Source organism: Mirounga angustirostris, unplaced genomic scaffold (assembly GCF_029215605.1).
Source record: "Mirounga angustirostris isolate CCGP_5_RB_7025 unplaced genomic scaffold, mMirAng1.0.hap1 SCAF_10, whole genome shotgun sequence".
Lineage (NCBI taxonomy): Eukaryota > Metazoa > Chordata > Mammalia > Carnivora > Phocidae > Mirounga > Mirounga angustirostris.
The window spans coordinates 114,719,596-114,736,093 of NW_026991718.1; the positions used below are offsets into that span (position 1 = coordinate 114,719,596).

General features: G+C 43.4%; 1 protein-coding gene across 3 annotated transcripts in view; it reads left to right on the forward strand.

The window, feature by feature from the left end:
* The first annotated feature begins 4,059 nt into the window (after positions 1–4,059).
* Positions 4,060–16,498, forward strand: part of ACSS2 (acyl-CoA synthetase short chain family member 2) — a 48,739-nt gene continuing 36,300 nt past the window's right edge. For all 3 annotated transcript variants that reach the window (XM_045885657.3, XM_054510067.2, XM_064573064.1), the window contains exons 1-2: positions 4,060–4,306; positions 9,537–9,732. In XM_045885657.3, the coding sequence (XP_045741613.1) occupies positions 4,129–4,306; positions 9,537–9,732 (374 nt within the window). In that variant the 5' untranslated portion in view covers positions 4,060–4,128. The remainder of the gene's footprint in view (positions 4,307–9,536; positions 9,733–16,498) is intronic.

Here is a 16,498-nt window from a genome sequence, read left to right on the forward strand (position 1 = left end):
AGACCTGGAGGACGGGTCCTGGAGAGCGCGCGGAGGCTGGGGGGAGGGGTGGAGAAGAGGGCTGCGAGCGCGACCGGAGTGGCTTGGGACAGCTTATGCAGCCCGGGGGCCAAAACCCATCCTCCTTCCAGTTTGGGCTAGAATCCTCCTCAGACCTCAGACCCTCTGCTCAGCCCACAGACCCTTCCACTGACCGCAAACCTGGCCTCGACCCCCGATCCTGTCTCTGATCCCAAACTCGGACCGCAAACTTGGGCTCGGACCCCAGACCCCTCTTTGGACTCCTAGATCCTTCTCTGATCTCAGACTCCTCCTCCGAACCCAGAGCCCTCTTTCAAGAGACCCCGCCTTCAGACGCACCCCTAGTCCCACCCCTGCTTCATCCCCAGACGGCTTCTTCAGTCTCTGTCTCTGCTGTCTCTTCAGTCTGCTGTCTCTAAAAATTAGAGACACCTCTTTGGATGTCTCTCCTCGGACATCAGATCTCTCTCCCGACCTCCAACACTTCTCAGATTCCTCTTTCAATCAACCCCTTCTGGGACCCCTGACCTATCAGCATAGGGGACAGCGAGTCCAAACTTGAGTTTGTGTCAGGATCTTTAAAATCAGATCCCCAGATTCCACTCTAGAGATCATGATTTATAGGCTGGGATGGGGTCTCTGGAATCTGGATATTTACCATCATTTTAAAAGGTTTTGATGTGGTTCCGGAAAGGACGCTTGGAGAGAGAAATAACGGTGGTTGTGGTATGGCAAGAGTGGGGTGGAGTGTGTTGGGGGGAGTGATAAATGGGGGAGGAATGGGTCTCTGTAGTCTAGGTGTCTGGTTTCCATTCCCTCAGCTACCACTTACAAACTGTGTGATATTAGGCAAGACATTTAATCTCCTTGAGTATCAGTTTCCTCATCTGTAAAATGGAGAAAATAATAGTATTCATTTCAGATAGTTGCAAAGATTAAATAACATGTTGGAAAGTTCTTAGTATAGGATGTGGCACCTACTTAATAAATGCCATAATTATTATTATTGTTATTATTATTTCCTTAATCTCATGAGTTCTCATCTCATCCAGCCCAATCCATTCTCTTCCCACCCTGAGGAATTCCAACTACACTATACTTTGCATTACTACCCCATCTCTAAGGATGGGGGGGCTCCCTCTCTTGTGAGGCCTCTTGCCCAAATTTCTATTGCATAGTCCACAGGCAGAGGGAGGGGACTGGTCAAGCCCCTGGGCTCACATCCTCTCCTTCCCCAAACCAAGGATCCAGGCTCAGAGGTAATAACCAGGACTGTTTGAAAACCTGTTATTACCTCACTGATATGAGGAATTCTTAATCTCAGGAAACAAACTGAGGGTTGCTGTAGTGGTGGAGGGTGGGAGGGATGGGGTGGCTGGGTGAAAGACATTGGGGAGGGTATGTGCTATGGTGAGCGCTGTGAATTATGTAAGACTGTTGAATCACAGACCTGTACCTCTGAAACAAATAATACATTATATGTTAACAAAAAGAAGAAGAAGAAGAAGAAGATAGCAGGAAGGGAAGAATGAAGAGGGGGAAATTAAAGGGGGAGATGAACCATGAGAGACTATGGACTCAGAAACAAACTGAGGGTTCTAGAGGGGAGGGGCGTGGGGGGATGGGTTAGCCCGGTGATGGGTATTAAAGAGGGCATGTACTGCATGGAGCACTGGGTGTTATACGCAAACAATGAATCATGGAACACTACATCAAAAACTAATGTTATAATGTATGGTGATTAATAGAACAAAAAAAAAAAAGGAAGAAAAGAAAATCTATTATGGGCCCAGCAGCTGCAGTGCCACCTGTAGACAGCAGGAGGCATCAGTGCATTGAGAACAGCTTTAGGACTCAGGAGAGGGCTTGGGGAGAGAAGAGAGGGAGGAGAGGGCTGCCCAGAGCTGGGGCCTGAGGAGGGGAGGAAAGGGAGGAGAATGACTGTCTGGTTTCAGGCTGTTATCCACCAGGACACATCTTCCCACTACTTTCCCTGCTACCTCCTGATTCCAGGGCTACTCCCTCCGGAAAAGAATTCTTGATCTGCAGCTTGAATATCTGATGCCCATAAGCCTCCCCAGCCTTCCCTACTCAGGGACTGTCAGGCTGGGAACAGCTACATTGCCTGTGCCTTCCTCCCTACAGAGAGGTTCCTATCTCCTCAGTGAGGTCTGTAGGGCTTGTTATGCTTCAGTGAAGTCTGACCCCCCCCCCCAATACATGTAGGGCCTGTCTCCACTAAGTGAGGTCAGTGCTCCTTCGGTGGTGTCCATTTCCTCAGTGTAGTGAGAGGCCCCTGTGTGGGGTTTGAGTCCTCTCAGTGGGGTCCATGTCTCTTTAGTAAAGTCTATATCTTCTGTATCTCTTAGGAGGAAGTCCATGTCCCCTCAGTAGAATCAGAGACTTTCAATGTCAGTTATGTCCTATTAGCAGGGTCCACAGCCCTTCATTGAGATCTGAGATCCCTCAGCAAGATCTGCGCTCCCTTAATGGAGCTCCCTTAATGGAATACCTTCAGTATAGTGTGTGCCCCTTCAGTGCAGTTAATACCTTCTTGATGAAATATCTGTCTCCTCAGTGGGGTCCATGCCCACTCCATGAGGTCTGTACTCCTTCAGAGCCCTGAGACTCTCCCTTTAGGATTGGGTAGGCTCTGGATAATAGGTTTGACCATGGAGAGTTTTTTTTTGTTTTTTCAGTTTAGGGTGTGCTGGGCTTGTGGTTAGCTGCACAAAGAACAAGGGAGAAGGTGGGAAGAAAGCCTGGGCCAGATGGGGTCACAAGCCCTGTGTAGGCTTCAGGAGGTGGGGACTGCCTGCTTTGACCCTCAGAATCACTCTTGGAGTTAGCTATCTAAGGAGATTTCCTGCTTTGATAGCCTATTCTGTGAATTAATGGGGGTGGGTGGGCCCTTCTTGGTAGTAAGTGCAAGTGGGAGATGGAGGGTCCTTCCTGGCCTCTCCTTTCTAGAGTGGAAGGGCTGGAGGGAAGCCAGAAGTAATTGAACCCAGTTGTGGCAGGTGAGAGGGGTTTCTTGGTGAAATCAAGAGATTGTGAAGGAAAGAAGGGTGTGAGCAATTTTTCCTATTTTGCATAGACTTTAGTATTTTACAAATGTTACCTTCAGTCTGATGAAGGAGAGTCAGGAGACCTAGGTTTGGCCCTAACCTGGTTGTTATTTTCTCTGTGACCTTGCACAAATTCTTCCCTTTCCCTGAGTTTACCATTTGTGTAATGAGGAGGTGGGTTTATTAGCAAAGACCTGATGGGCCTCCTAGTCTTCACTGGAGTCTTGTACTATAGATCTGGATGGAAATTTGTGGAGGTAGGGAGAGTGAAGACATATCTTCAGGGGTGGGAGAAAATCTGAGCTGGTCCCAAGGTTAGCAGAGAGGGCATCCTGTCCCCAGGCCGTGCCCTCAGCGTCGTGGGAGGAGTTTTTCCTGGGGACAGAAGGGAGGGGTTTACTCAGAATTGGGGAATAGTTCTGAGGGGAAGGGTGTCACAAAGGACCCTACTCCACCTGGCTTTCCAACTCAGTGGGGTGACAGGCTTGTGCAATCAGATCACGGGCGGCTCCGTTATGGGCCTGATCCAACTCCTCTCGGTTGCCCAGTTCTTTCCCGCTCGAGCCCCGCCCTAACCCAACTTCTCATCTGTCACGCCAAGACCCCACCCGACCACGGTCACTCCATGATCCAGCCTCCTCTCCTGTCACATCGATCCTCGCCACTCCCCGTCACTCCATGACAGGGCCCACCTCCTCTACTGTCACGCCTGGCCCCTCCCCTCCAAGAGTCGATCCTCTCTTGTCACGCCCGGCCCCGCCCCTTCTGCTCTCTACGGCCCCACCCCTTCCGCAGTCAGCTCCGCCCCCAACCCTCAAGCAGTACTCGACTTTTCCCTGCCTTTGCTAACCCTGGTCCCGCTCCCATCGGGCGTGGCTCCGCCCTCCGGGCCGTTCACCGCCGCCTCTGCCTACGCCACGCCTCCTCCCGCCCTGTGTCTCCTCCTCCCGTAAGGCCCCGCCCCTCGGCCAGCCTGTTTTCCCCGCCTGGACGCCCGGAGCGACAGTGAAGGTTCCTACAGCGCTCGGAACTTGACGCGATGGGGCTTCCGGGGGAGCGGGGCCGAAGCGGCAGCAGGAGCGCGGAGCGGGAGGAGGCTGTAGCCCAGAACCGGGTGCGGAGTTGGTCTCCGCCACCCGAGGTCAGCCGTTCCGCGCACGTCCGGTCGCTGCAGCGCTACCGCGAGCTGCACCGGCGCTCCCTGGAGCAGCCGCGAGGTGAGGCCGGCGCGGGCGGCCCTGGGCGGGGTCAATGAAGAGAGAAGTGGGGGTTTCCAGACGAGTGAGGAATTGGGCGCGCGGCGTGGGGAACGAGGGTTTCGTGAGGAGATCTGGGTTCCTTGGCGGAGTTGGGGTTTCCCTTGGGAGGTTGAAGGGTCTGTGAAGAGATGGGGAGGTTCTTGGAGGAGATGGAAAAGGAGTTCCGGGAGAATATGGGGGTTCTATGGGGAGAAGGGGGGTTGTGTGTGGAGATGAGCGTTCCCTAGGAGTTGGGAGAGTTCCTCGGCGACGTGGGGGTTTCGTGAGGAGATGGGGCTTCCTTAAGGATAGTGAAAGTTCCATGAGAAAAGGAGAATTCCTCATGTGAAAAGAGGGGTTCTCAGAGGTGAAGGGGCGCTTTGAGGGGAGGAGAGCCATAAAACTTTGCTCCCTTTCGCGCCAAGTCAGCCGTTGCCTCCTGACACCTTTTACCTTGTGACTTAGTCTCCACTGTTGAGGCTCAGTAACCGGTCTGGTTCCCATCCTGCAGTCCCCCAAATTAGTAACGGAGTTCCAGATCTCTTTTTCATGTTTCAGAAATCCCAGTGGAAGTCACTAAAATGCCACGTTTTAAAAAAACAAAGTTAGACTGGGATTGTGATAACTCAGAAATTCTGATTGATAGGCCCGTGTCTTTAATAATGTGTAAGGAAAATTCTTTTCTCTTGTCCTCCGTCTGCATAACGGGTCAAAACTGTACCTGAGTTGGGAGGCAGCATTATGTTTGGCAGTGGGATAAGCATGGGCAATGAATCAAACCCAGAAAAATCTAGATTTAGACCCTGGCTCTACCACTCATTCACTGCACCGTCTTAAGCAGAGTTTTAAATCTGTCTGAGATTCCTTTTCTTCATCTGTAAGATACAGCTAATAATACTTGCTTCTAGGTTTGTTTGAGGTCCAAAGCAGGTGATAAGTGTGCATTGTAGAGTACCTGATGCACAATAGGCATTCAATAAATGGTGGTTGGTTTGATAACAATAAGAACAACATTGACAAAGTGATTACTAAGTAATGCAAGACAGGATTGAGTCAAGTGTAGAGTGGTTTATTGTTACAGGCAGTGTCCAAGTTTGAATCCTCAGACCTGTTTTCTTTTCTCTTCCTTCTCTATATTTTTCCCCATCGTGAGTTCATCTGTTTTACATCTAATTCTACAGTAATAACGTCTGTATACTTAGCCCTGGGCCCAGGACCCACTTACGCCCTGGGCCCAAATTTCATAGGTCTGTAGACCATTTTATTCACACACCTTGATGTTTTACCATATTTAACATGAGTGTGACTGGGATTTACCAATTTTCCCTCCCAAACCTGCCCTCCCCTTAATTTTCTAATCCCTGTCAATGGCAGTATCCCAAACTAAATCTCTTTCATCATCCTCTCCTCTAATAAGATCTGTCAACCATAGATAGATCTTTTCTATCTATCTATCTCATTTAAGATTATTTATCACTTACTGAGCACAAATCCTGTTTGATTTGATGTAGAGACTGTTATCCCCATTATACAAAGAAAACTGAAGCGTAGGGAGGTTAACTAACTTGTACGAGGTCACAAAGCCACAAAGCGGTGGATCTGGGATTTGAACTAAGGTAGTCTTGACCACAGAATCTATACTCCTGATAGCTATACTCTTCCTCTTCCTTGACCCCACAGTCTGTCTTTCACCAAATTCTGTTAAATACTCTTTCAAAATGTCTCTGATTACTTTTCCTTCCATTCCCACAGAACCTTTTAATTCAAGGAAGCAGCCTCCTAATTGATTGTCCTGTCCTGTGGTCTCACCCACCTTCAATCTCTCTCATAGAGTTATCTAAAATAAACACTATTAGATTGATATCGTGGAAACACTGCTTTCATATGTCACTTCAAAAACTTCCAATAGTTCTCTATTTCCTCCAATTTCAAATTAAAATTTTGCCTTTCTTTCAAGGTCTGTATAACTAGCTCCACCCCACCTCTCTGTTCTTAACTCCCGCTATTCCCTACCATACCCTTTATTCTAGACAAGTCATTCTCATTGATATACGGGATACACAAAGGTTTCTTTCCCATCTCCTTGCCTTTGCCCATTTCCTTCTGCTCCTCTCTACCTGGTCAAACTCCACCAGTTCCACACAGCATTCCCTGATCATCCAGTCCATGCTCATCTTTTAATCTTCTGAACTTCTTTTGTACTTAGAATGTGTGTCAACAAAACATCCAGATTTCAACACCCCTACCAAAACAGAACAAAACTAAGCGATCATTAAACTCAGTTTTCTTCATCCTTATTGACACATATAAATGTGATTCATAAATACTTTTACATAATCTATGCCTACTCTTATCACTTAAAAATATTTTTGAGTATATACATGTACTCGATGTAGTTGTAACAACAGATGTGATTTTGTATACTGGTTTCTAGCTGTGTGGTCCTTGGGAGAGTTTCCTCTGTTTCCTGAGCTTTAGTTTTCTTATCTATAAAATTAGGATAATTAATGTGTACTTCATAGGGCCGTATAAAAATTTAATGAGGCCCTTTGCCTCATTGCATCTGAGAGAGCAAGATGGGTCCCAGCAGCTCTCCTGGAGCCATCTTAGAAAGTTTGGCCAGGGTTCTCCTTGCTGCCTATGCTGAAAACAGCACGGTCTGATTGGGCAATACAACCTCAATATGGGCAGTGTTCCCGTCAGTACATGAAGTATCGATATAGGCTTCATTAAGTTGGATTAAGTAAGCTTCTTTGAATGGGTCATTCAAGATACCTACCTTAACTGCAGATATCCAGGATACCTACTTTAATGTTAACTCATTGTGCATAAAATAAAAATACTTCAATTTTGAGTGTTTTAATATGAAAAAAAAGATTCAATGAGGAGCATCTGGCTGGCTCAGTCAATAGAGCATGTGACTCTTGATCTCGGTGTTTTGAGTTCGAGACCCACCTTGCATGTAGAGATTACTTAAAAATAAAATCTTTTTGGGGCGCCTGGGTGGCTGTCGGTTAAGCGGCTGCCTTCGGCTCAGGTCATGATCCTGGGGTCCTGGGATCGAGCCCCACGTCTGGCTCCCTGCTTGGTGGAGAGCCTGCTTCTTCCTCTCCCTCTGCCTGCCACTCTGCCCACTTGTACTCTCTATCTCTCTGTCAAATAAATAAATAAAATCTTTTAAAAAAATAAAGTAACCCTAGTTTAAAAAAAATAAAAATAAAAAAAATAAAATCTTTTTGACAAAAAGATTCAGTGAGTGCCTAGTACAGGAATGGCATTCACTGAAATGCCACTTACCATTTGCTCTCTCTTTAGTGGCCATTTAGTATTCTTTTGTATTACTACTAGTATTACTAGTTTTCATCAGGTTTTTTTTTTTTTAATTGTTGGGCTCTTGGGTTGTTTCCAATTTCACTGTTATAAATAGTGTTACTATAAATATCTCTTTCGCAATCACTTCATTTTTTCTTTGGAATTTTTTTCTTATAGTATGTTCCCCAAAATTGAGTTAGCAGATGAAGGGTATAAAAAATTTTATGGCTCTCGTCAGTCATCACCCTGCTATCCAGTAAGATTATGACAATTTCTTACAATGCCATTGTCATATAAGAATATCTCTTTTACAGTACCACTATCGCACTGGATTTATCATTTTATTTTTTAATCTTTGTTAGTTTTATAGGTATATAATGGCACCTTGGGAATGACTTAATTTGGATTTCTTAATTGATTGCAAGTTGTACACCATGTGATTTAGCTTTCAACTGTATTCTGTGTTGCACATTCTAAAGTATTTCACGTGTTAGTCTTATCTTTCCAACTATTGTATAAACTGAATCATATAACCTTGAGCAAGTCACTTTACCTTTGTGAATTTGGTTTGTTATTGGTGAAATGAAGGGGTGATAATCTCTAAAGTTCCTTTCATTGTTATGATTCTACGTGTGTCTCTCCCTTCCCTTCTAGCTCCTGATCCTGTATTGACAATATCCTAAGTGCTCTGCAATTACATGTTTTACCTGTTGAATACATTTTCTCTAGAATAGCCAGGCAAATATTTTAAGATTATTAATCTGATCATGTCCCTCTCCTTGAAATCCTACAATGACTTTCCATTCCTCTTAGGATAAATATCAAATTCCTTATCATGCCCAGAAGGATTGCGTGATCTGCCCAATTTATGTACCAATTCCTGCTATTCTTTCTCTTATTCTTAGTACTTCAGCCTCAAGGAGTTCCTCTTAACACATACCCTCGGTTCCTTTCTATCCCATGATACTCTGTTCCTGGTGGGGAAGTGGAGAAAAACTCTTACTCATCTTTTAGATTTTAGCAAAAATGTCTTCCTCAGGGCAGTTCACATCTTTACTTAGTAACTGTATAACCTAGGGCAAGTTATTTAACTTCTCTGAGCCTTGCTTTTTAAATCAACGAAATGAGAATGAAAATGAAGCCTACCTCTCATGGTTATGGTAAAGACTAAATGAGATAGGAGCGCCTGGGTGGCTCAGTTGTTAAGCGTCTGCCTTCGGCTCAGGTCATGATCCCAGGGTCCTGGGATTGAGCCCCACATTGGGCTCCCTGCTCGGCGGGAAGCCTGCTTCTCTCTCTCCCACTCCCTTTGTGTTCCCTTTCTTGCTGTGTCTCTCTCTGTCAAATAAATAAATAAAATCTTTTTTAAAGAAAAGACTAAATGAGATAATACATATAAAGAGCTTAAAGTGACATTTGGCACATAGCAAGCAACACTTGGGCAAGATGTAGTAGGAGAAAGAGGTACTCATTAAATCATTGCCGAGAGTGAATGAACAAATTAAGAGAAAGATATTATGTATATTGGAAGACTCTGTGGGTAAAGGATTTCTTCCTTTTACTAACTAATTTGTTAAAAAATTTACTGATTGACCACAATATGCTAAGCATTGTGATAGCACTGGGTGGCTATGATTTGAATAGATGATGAAAAATGGAATGGCAGTTTTCAGGAGGGAAGGAAGAAATTTGAGTCAAGATTCAGTTCATGGGAATAGAAGGTGGGTTAGGAAAGTAGTAGGTGATAAGATTAGACAGGTAGAGGAGGAATCTAGGTAGTGGGTCCTAGAGTACAGGGCAGAGAAGTTAACTTGTTCCTGTCATAGACTGGTAAGCTATTTGAGGATAAATATGTCTGAGAATCTTAGTGATGTCTGGGCTTCCCTTTCTGTTGCAGAGTTTTGGGGAGACATTGCCAAGGAATTTTACTGGAAGACCTCATGTCCTGGCCCATTCCTCCAGTACAATTTTGATGTGAATAAAGGGAAAATCTTCATCGAGTGGATGAAAGGAGCAACTACTAACATCTGCTACAACGTACTGGATCGAATTGTCCACGAGAAAAAACTTGGAGATAAAGTTGCTTTTTACTGGTAAAAACATCTATCTTGAAGTCTATGACAGATAAAAAGTTACCCCTCACATTTATATAGTGTTTCATAGTTCACAAAGTACTTTAAAATCTATTAACTCATTTGATGCTTAAAACAACCCGGCAGAGTAAATAAAGTATCATTAATTTAATCTCAGATGAGGAAAAAATACCTCAAGTGAGTGAAATGACTTCCCTAAAATCATTTAACTAGTGTGACATTCAGAGCCAAGTGTCCTGATTTCTAGTCTAGTATTCTTGGCTTGTAGTTGCAGAGAAAAGAGGGGAGAGGGTAAGTGGAAGCAAATAGGACCGAGTGTAGCATTCTTTCTCATTTTGCTTTGGGACGAAGTGGTTATTGAGTTTTTCACTGCTAGGACCACTGTTGTCATTGTTACCTTTGAGCTATAGAACCTGTTGGTTCACAGTCCTTTCTGGAGTTTCCCAGGTGTAATTTGAAACCGGCTCGCATAACTGAGGGCAGGGAGAGACTGAAGAAAGTGGCAGGCCACTCCAGGTTGGTAGGTGGCAGTTTTAATAAGCAAAGAGAACTTACATACAAAGCTTGTTTTGGGTAGCAGCAAAATGAATGGATCACTGCACTTGCCCTCCAAATCTTAAAAGTTTGTAAAGAGGTCCTAAGCGGGCTCAGTACTGTGCAGGTGTTTTCAATACCACATCACCACATTGCAAGGCTATGTCCTTGGAGTAGCCTCTGGGAGCAGGAAAGGCAAATGGAACCCACATTCCAAGGACATGGAAGGGGGTAAGAAGTCTCCTAATGCCAGGATCCAGCTTATGGGTTAGTCAGGTAAATCAGTGGTCACTTCTTTTTGATGACATTTCCCGGTAGTGTCAGACACTGTGCTCAAATGCTTAACAAATATCTCATTTGATACAACCGAGAATGCACTGTTTTCCTCAGTTTACATGTGTGAAAACAAGTTCTAAGATGTTAAGTGACTTATCTGAAGCCATACAGCTAATGAGAAGTAGGGCTGAGATTCAAACCCAGGTAGTACAGTTACAGAGTTTACACTCATAACTGTGACACTGTGTTATCCCTCTAATTCTTTACATTAGCTTTTCAGTAGCTTTGCAATATAGGTGAAGAAGTGAAGCACAGAGAGTTACAATAGTGAATAAAGTCATAGGGTAAGTAAGTGGTAGAGCCAGCATTCAAACCAAAGTCTATTTGACTCCTTGTTGGTAACACTAGATATGCTGCCTCCCTAGTGGAAGTTTTTTTTTAAGATTTATTTATTTATTTGAGAGACACAGAGAGAGCATGGGGGCGAGTAGTGGGGGCTGGGCAGAGAGAGAGGGAGAAACTTAAGCAGACTCTGTGCTGAGCATGGAGCCTGATGCAGGGCTCGATCTCACAACCCTGAGGTCATGACTTGATCCGAAACCAAGAGTCAGGTGCTAAACCGACTGAGTCACCCAGGTACCCCAGCTTTTTTTTTAAGTGGGCTCTACGCTGGCAGAGCCTAACATGGGGCTTGAACTCATGACCCCGAGACCAGGACCTGATATCAAGAGTCAGCCGCTTAACCTACCGAGCCATCCAGGTGCCCCTTACAGTGGGAACTTTTTAAGACCTCCTCCTTCTAGCAACATAGCTTATAGGTGGTATTACTGTACTGAACCCAAATAGGACCTTGAAGTTCCAGTAATTGGGTTGTTTCTGCCACCACCCATGAGCACTTTGAGAATTGATCTGTTTGTTTTTAAGTGAGCCAGTAGGAGCAGCTTGGATGTTTCATGGAAGAGTTAATTGGTACTCAGTCAAAATTTGCCCAGTTTGTATGATACATTGATAAGAGCCCTAATGTGAGCCCAACTCTGCCATTCACTTGCTATATAACACAGGCAAGGCATTTAACTCTCTGAGAGTCCATTTCCTCTTCCATAAAATGGAGATAAGAATTTCACCATTGTCCTTTCTCATTAGATTGTTATGAGAATCAAATGAGATGATGTTGTGAAAGCATTTATTATTGGAAAACACTGTACAAATGTGAGTGGTCTATTCACATTGCCATTGCTTAATTTGGGGTTACTTTGCTACCGGAACTCAGTATTCAATGTCTGTTGGGACTTTCTTTAGCTCCTGTCCTGAGACTTTATGGCTTGAGCCCCAACTGACACGTGGGTTTGCCTCCTAAGTTCCTTAGGGATCAGAAAATCTTTTTTTTTTTTTTTTTTAAGATTTTATTTATTTGAGAGAGAGAGAGAATGAGAGAGAAAGCACATGAGACGGGGGAGAGTCAGAGGGAGAAGCAGACTCCCCGCTGAGCAGGGAGCCTGATGCGGGACTTGATCCAGGGACTCCAGGATCATGACCTGAGCCGAAGGCAGTCGCTTAACCAACTGAGCCACCCAGGCACCCAGGGATCAGAAAATCTTTAAAGATATGTAAAGTTCAGGGGCGCCTGGGTGGCTCAGTCGTTAAGCGTCTGCCTTCGGCTCAGGTCATGATCCCAGGGTCCTGGGATCGAGCCCCGCATCGGGCTCCCTGCTCGGCGGGAAGCCTGCTTCTCCCTCTCCCACTCCCCCTGCTTGTGTTCCCTCTCTCGCTGTCTTTCTCTCTGTCAAATAAATAAATAAAATCTTAAAAAAAAAATAAAGATATGTAAAGTTCAAATAAAGATATTTGAAGTAATTCAGATACGTGATGAAAGGCTGAGAAAACATAGGCCAGAGTTGTTCAAGTGCTCCAGAATCTTGAAGCCCTTCTTTCTAGTTCCTCTGCCATCCAGACCTGAACAGGCTCTAGAGAGCCTCTCTTTCCCCATTTGTAAAATGAGGGTAGTAGACTAGATCAGTGTTTTCTAAAGAATGCTCCAGAAACCACTCATTACTAGAGATATTAGTAGGGGTTTAATTCATGAAACAAGTGAGTCTGAGAGATACTACATAATAAATTGCTTTTGTGGGATTCCCAGTGTGTATTAACAATAAAGCCTCCAAGAATTCCTACAGTAAAGATACCTGATTAATTTTTTTAAACATGGGATTACCCAAGTTTATTTGAGCCCCAAACACTTTTTGCAGCATGCTATTAATATTACAAGAAGCAGTATTCCATGGAACACCAATTTGGGAAGCTCTGGACTATATAATTTCTAAATCTGCTTCTAGTGCAAAATTCTATAACTCCACAACAAGACATCTTCACCCCATTTTTTTAAAAGATTTTATTTATTTATTTGAGAGAGAGACACACAGCAAGAGAGGGAACACAAGCAGGGGGAGTGGGAGAGGGAGAAGCAGGCTTCCCGCCAAGCAGGGAGCCCAATGTGGGGCTCGATCCCAGAACCCCAGGGATCATGACCTGAGCTGAAGGCAGACGTTTAACGACTGAGCCACCCAGGTGCCCCTTCACCCCATTTTTAATTAGCCACTCCACCAACAAGAATTTTTAAAGATATTGGATGGTCAGTCATATATTAGGTGTTATGGAAATAGGGGTTGAGGAGTAGGAGACAAGTACCACATGGGCCATTATAATTCAATTATTTTATGTTGATAATGAAGTAAAACCAAGCTACAAATAAATCACATTTGTTATAAAAAAGTAATGTGCAAATAGGCCAGATATTTGGTTATTTCCCTTTTTTACCTCCATATTTTTAAATAATATGCTTATACTGCATACTTTAGAAATTATGACTTCCTATTATGATAGATGAGAACTTGGTTCTTATATATTCCTCCAACTTCTTTCTCTCATCTACCTAGCTCTGTTTTTTAGTTAATTTAAAACCAATGTTTACATAAGAGTAATATATTATGATTGCATTTCCTTTTATGCATTTCCTTTTTTGTTTTCTCTGAAATTAAAAATTGCCTACCATTTTTTCTTGCATTATTTGCCTTTATCTTGTTCTCAATATTTTTCAAACTCTCTATCATCATTTATTCTATGAAGTCCTCTTTTTCCTCTAAAATCTTTTGTTTTGGAGTCTGCCTTCTTCCTGCTCTAATTTTTATTAATGCCCTTTTTAAAAAAGGTTTATTTATTTATTTGAGAAAGTGAGAGAGAGTGCGCAGTGGGGGGAGGGGCAAAGGGAGAAGGAAAATACTGAAGCGCAGAGCCCGGACATGGGGCTTGATCCCAGGACCCTGAGATCATGACCTGATCCAAAATCAAGAGTCAGCTGCTTAACCAACTGAGCCACTCAGACACCCTTATTAATACTTTTTAAAATGACATCTTTTCCATGATTTGCTCTAATTGATATACTTTTTTTTTTTTTTTAATATTTTACTTATTTATTTGACAGAGAGAGACACAGCGAGAGAGGGAACACAAGCAGCGGGAGTGGGAAGGGGAGAAGCAGGCTTCCTGCTGAGCAGAGAGCCCAATGCGGGGCTTGATCCCAGGACCCTGGGATCATGACCTGAGCTGAAGGCAGACACTTAACGACTGAGCCACCCAGGCGCCCCTCTAATTGATATACTTCTTATGGTCCACAGTATGACTTTCTTTTCAACCTAAACTACGTCATTTATATAGCTATAGTGACATTAGCAAACCATGTTTGTAGCTCATTGCTTGTTTTGGGGGATGCTCTGAAATAATGCACAGCGGAAATAGTGCTCTTAGAATCATTAAGGAGGAATTTGGCCTTATACTTTTGGCTTGACACATTGTAGATGTTCATGGAACAATAGTATTTTTAGAACTTGAAGTGACCATTTAGACTCCATCTAGGCCAATTCTCTTTACAGATGCATAGATTAAAGACCAGGATGACTAAGTGATTTGCTTAAGGGTTATATACCTGCTTGGAGACAGAGCTGAGACCAATCTCCAGATATCCTCATTCCTAGTCAGCTGTTCTTTTCACCATATGATCCTACTTCATTATTCTAGTTGTCCAACACTAAGCTGTGACAGTTGAAAAGAGAAATTTGTCATATTAGTCAAATTAACATGAATTAACTTTAAGTTCATTTGCTTGCAAATATAAGATAAAATGTGTTATCACGTGTTAATGGCCCAGATCTTGGTCTCACAGAATTGACATTCTGTTTGGAACACCAAATGGGCCTATATAAATCAGCTGGAAAGCAATTATGGCCCAAATTGCAAAGAGCCACTTATACAAATAGTTCACAGAAGGGCGAAAGCATGTAGGGAGTCAGTATGATAACAATTAGGAGAATAAGTTTTGGTACCAGACTAACCTGAGTCCTGTTTCTGCCACTAAATAGCTGTATGATTTGGTACAAATTATTTAATCTCTTTGAGCCTCAACTGTAAAATGTGGATGAAAGTGTCCATCTCATGGAGTTATTGATTGAATAGTATATAACAAACTGATGTGTCCAATTCCTGGTACATTGAAAGCACTCAAAAAATATTAGCCATCATTACTATTATATTGGGACAGTGAGAAGACCAAATTTGTCTGGAGTAAAAGAGTTCATATAGGGAACAATTTATTCACTCAATAAATACTTTTTGTGAACTTGCTACATATCAGGAACTATTCTGAACAATATCCATGCCTTCATGGAGCTTATATTTCAGCTTGAAGGGAGAGACAATAAACAAACAAGCCAATATGTGACAGGTAGTGATAAGTGCTATAGGAAACTACAGCGTGGCATAAAGGAAAAGGGAATGACAACGAAGAGTGGGGGTTGATAAGGGAAGAACTGTCTGATAAAGGTGACATTTGAGCAGACATTTAGGAAGGAAATGGAGTGTGCCATGCAGATAGTTGGGTTGGGAATGAGACATATTCCAAGTACATGGAAGAGCAAGTGCAAAAGCCCTGAGGTAGGAGTGTGCTCCTGCTTGGTTGAAGACTAGCTGGGAAGATAATGTAGCTGGAGCAGTGTGAACTAGAGAGAGTATTAGGAATGAGGTCAGCAGGACACTAGATCATGTAGAACCTTGAAAGTCAGTATAGGCTTTTGGGTTTTATTCATAGTGAAATAGGAAACCACTGGACAATCCTGAGCACACAAGTGACAACGATTTGATGTGTATTTAGAATCTTTCTGTCTTTTGAGTTGAGAATAGACAGACGGCAAGAGTAGAAGCAGGGAGGACAATTAGGAAGCTATTATAGGAATCAGATCAGCAATGTTGGTGATTTAGACCATAGTAGTCTCTTGAAGGTGGTTAGAAGTGGTCAAAATCTGGATCTATTTTGAGTGAAGAGCCCATATGGAATTTGCTGACTTGGACTGGATGTGGGGAGTGAGACAAAGAAGAGTCAAGGTTGTCTTCAACAGTGGATGAGGTCCAGGAATGGGAGATTTTTTTTTTATTAATATATAATGTATTATTTGTTTCAGGGGTATGGGTCTGTGATTCATCAGTCTTAAACAATTCACAGCGCTCACTGTAACACATACCCTCCCCAGTGTCCATCACCCAGCCCACCCCATCCCTCCCGCCCCCCTCCACTCCAGCAACCCTCAGTTTGTTTCCTGAGATTAAGAGTCTCTTATGGTTTGTCTCCCTCTCTGGTTTCGTCTTGTTTCATTTTTCCCTCCCTTCCCTATCATCCTATGTCTTTTTCTCAAATTCCCCCTATCAGTGAAATCATATGGTAATTGTCTTTCTCTGATGACTTATTTCGCTTAGCATAATACCCTCTAGTTCTATCCACATTGTTGCAAATGGCAAGATTTCAATTTTTTGATGGCTGCATAATATCCCATTGTATATATATAACACATCTTCTTTATCCAGGAATGGGAGATCTTGACTATTTTTTGGAGACCTATGAAAGGATTATATG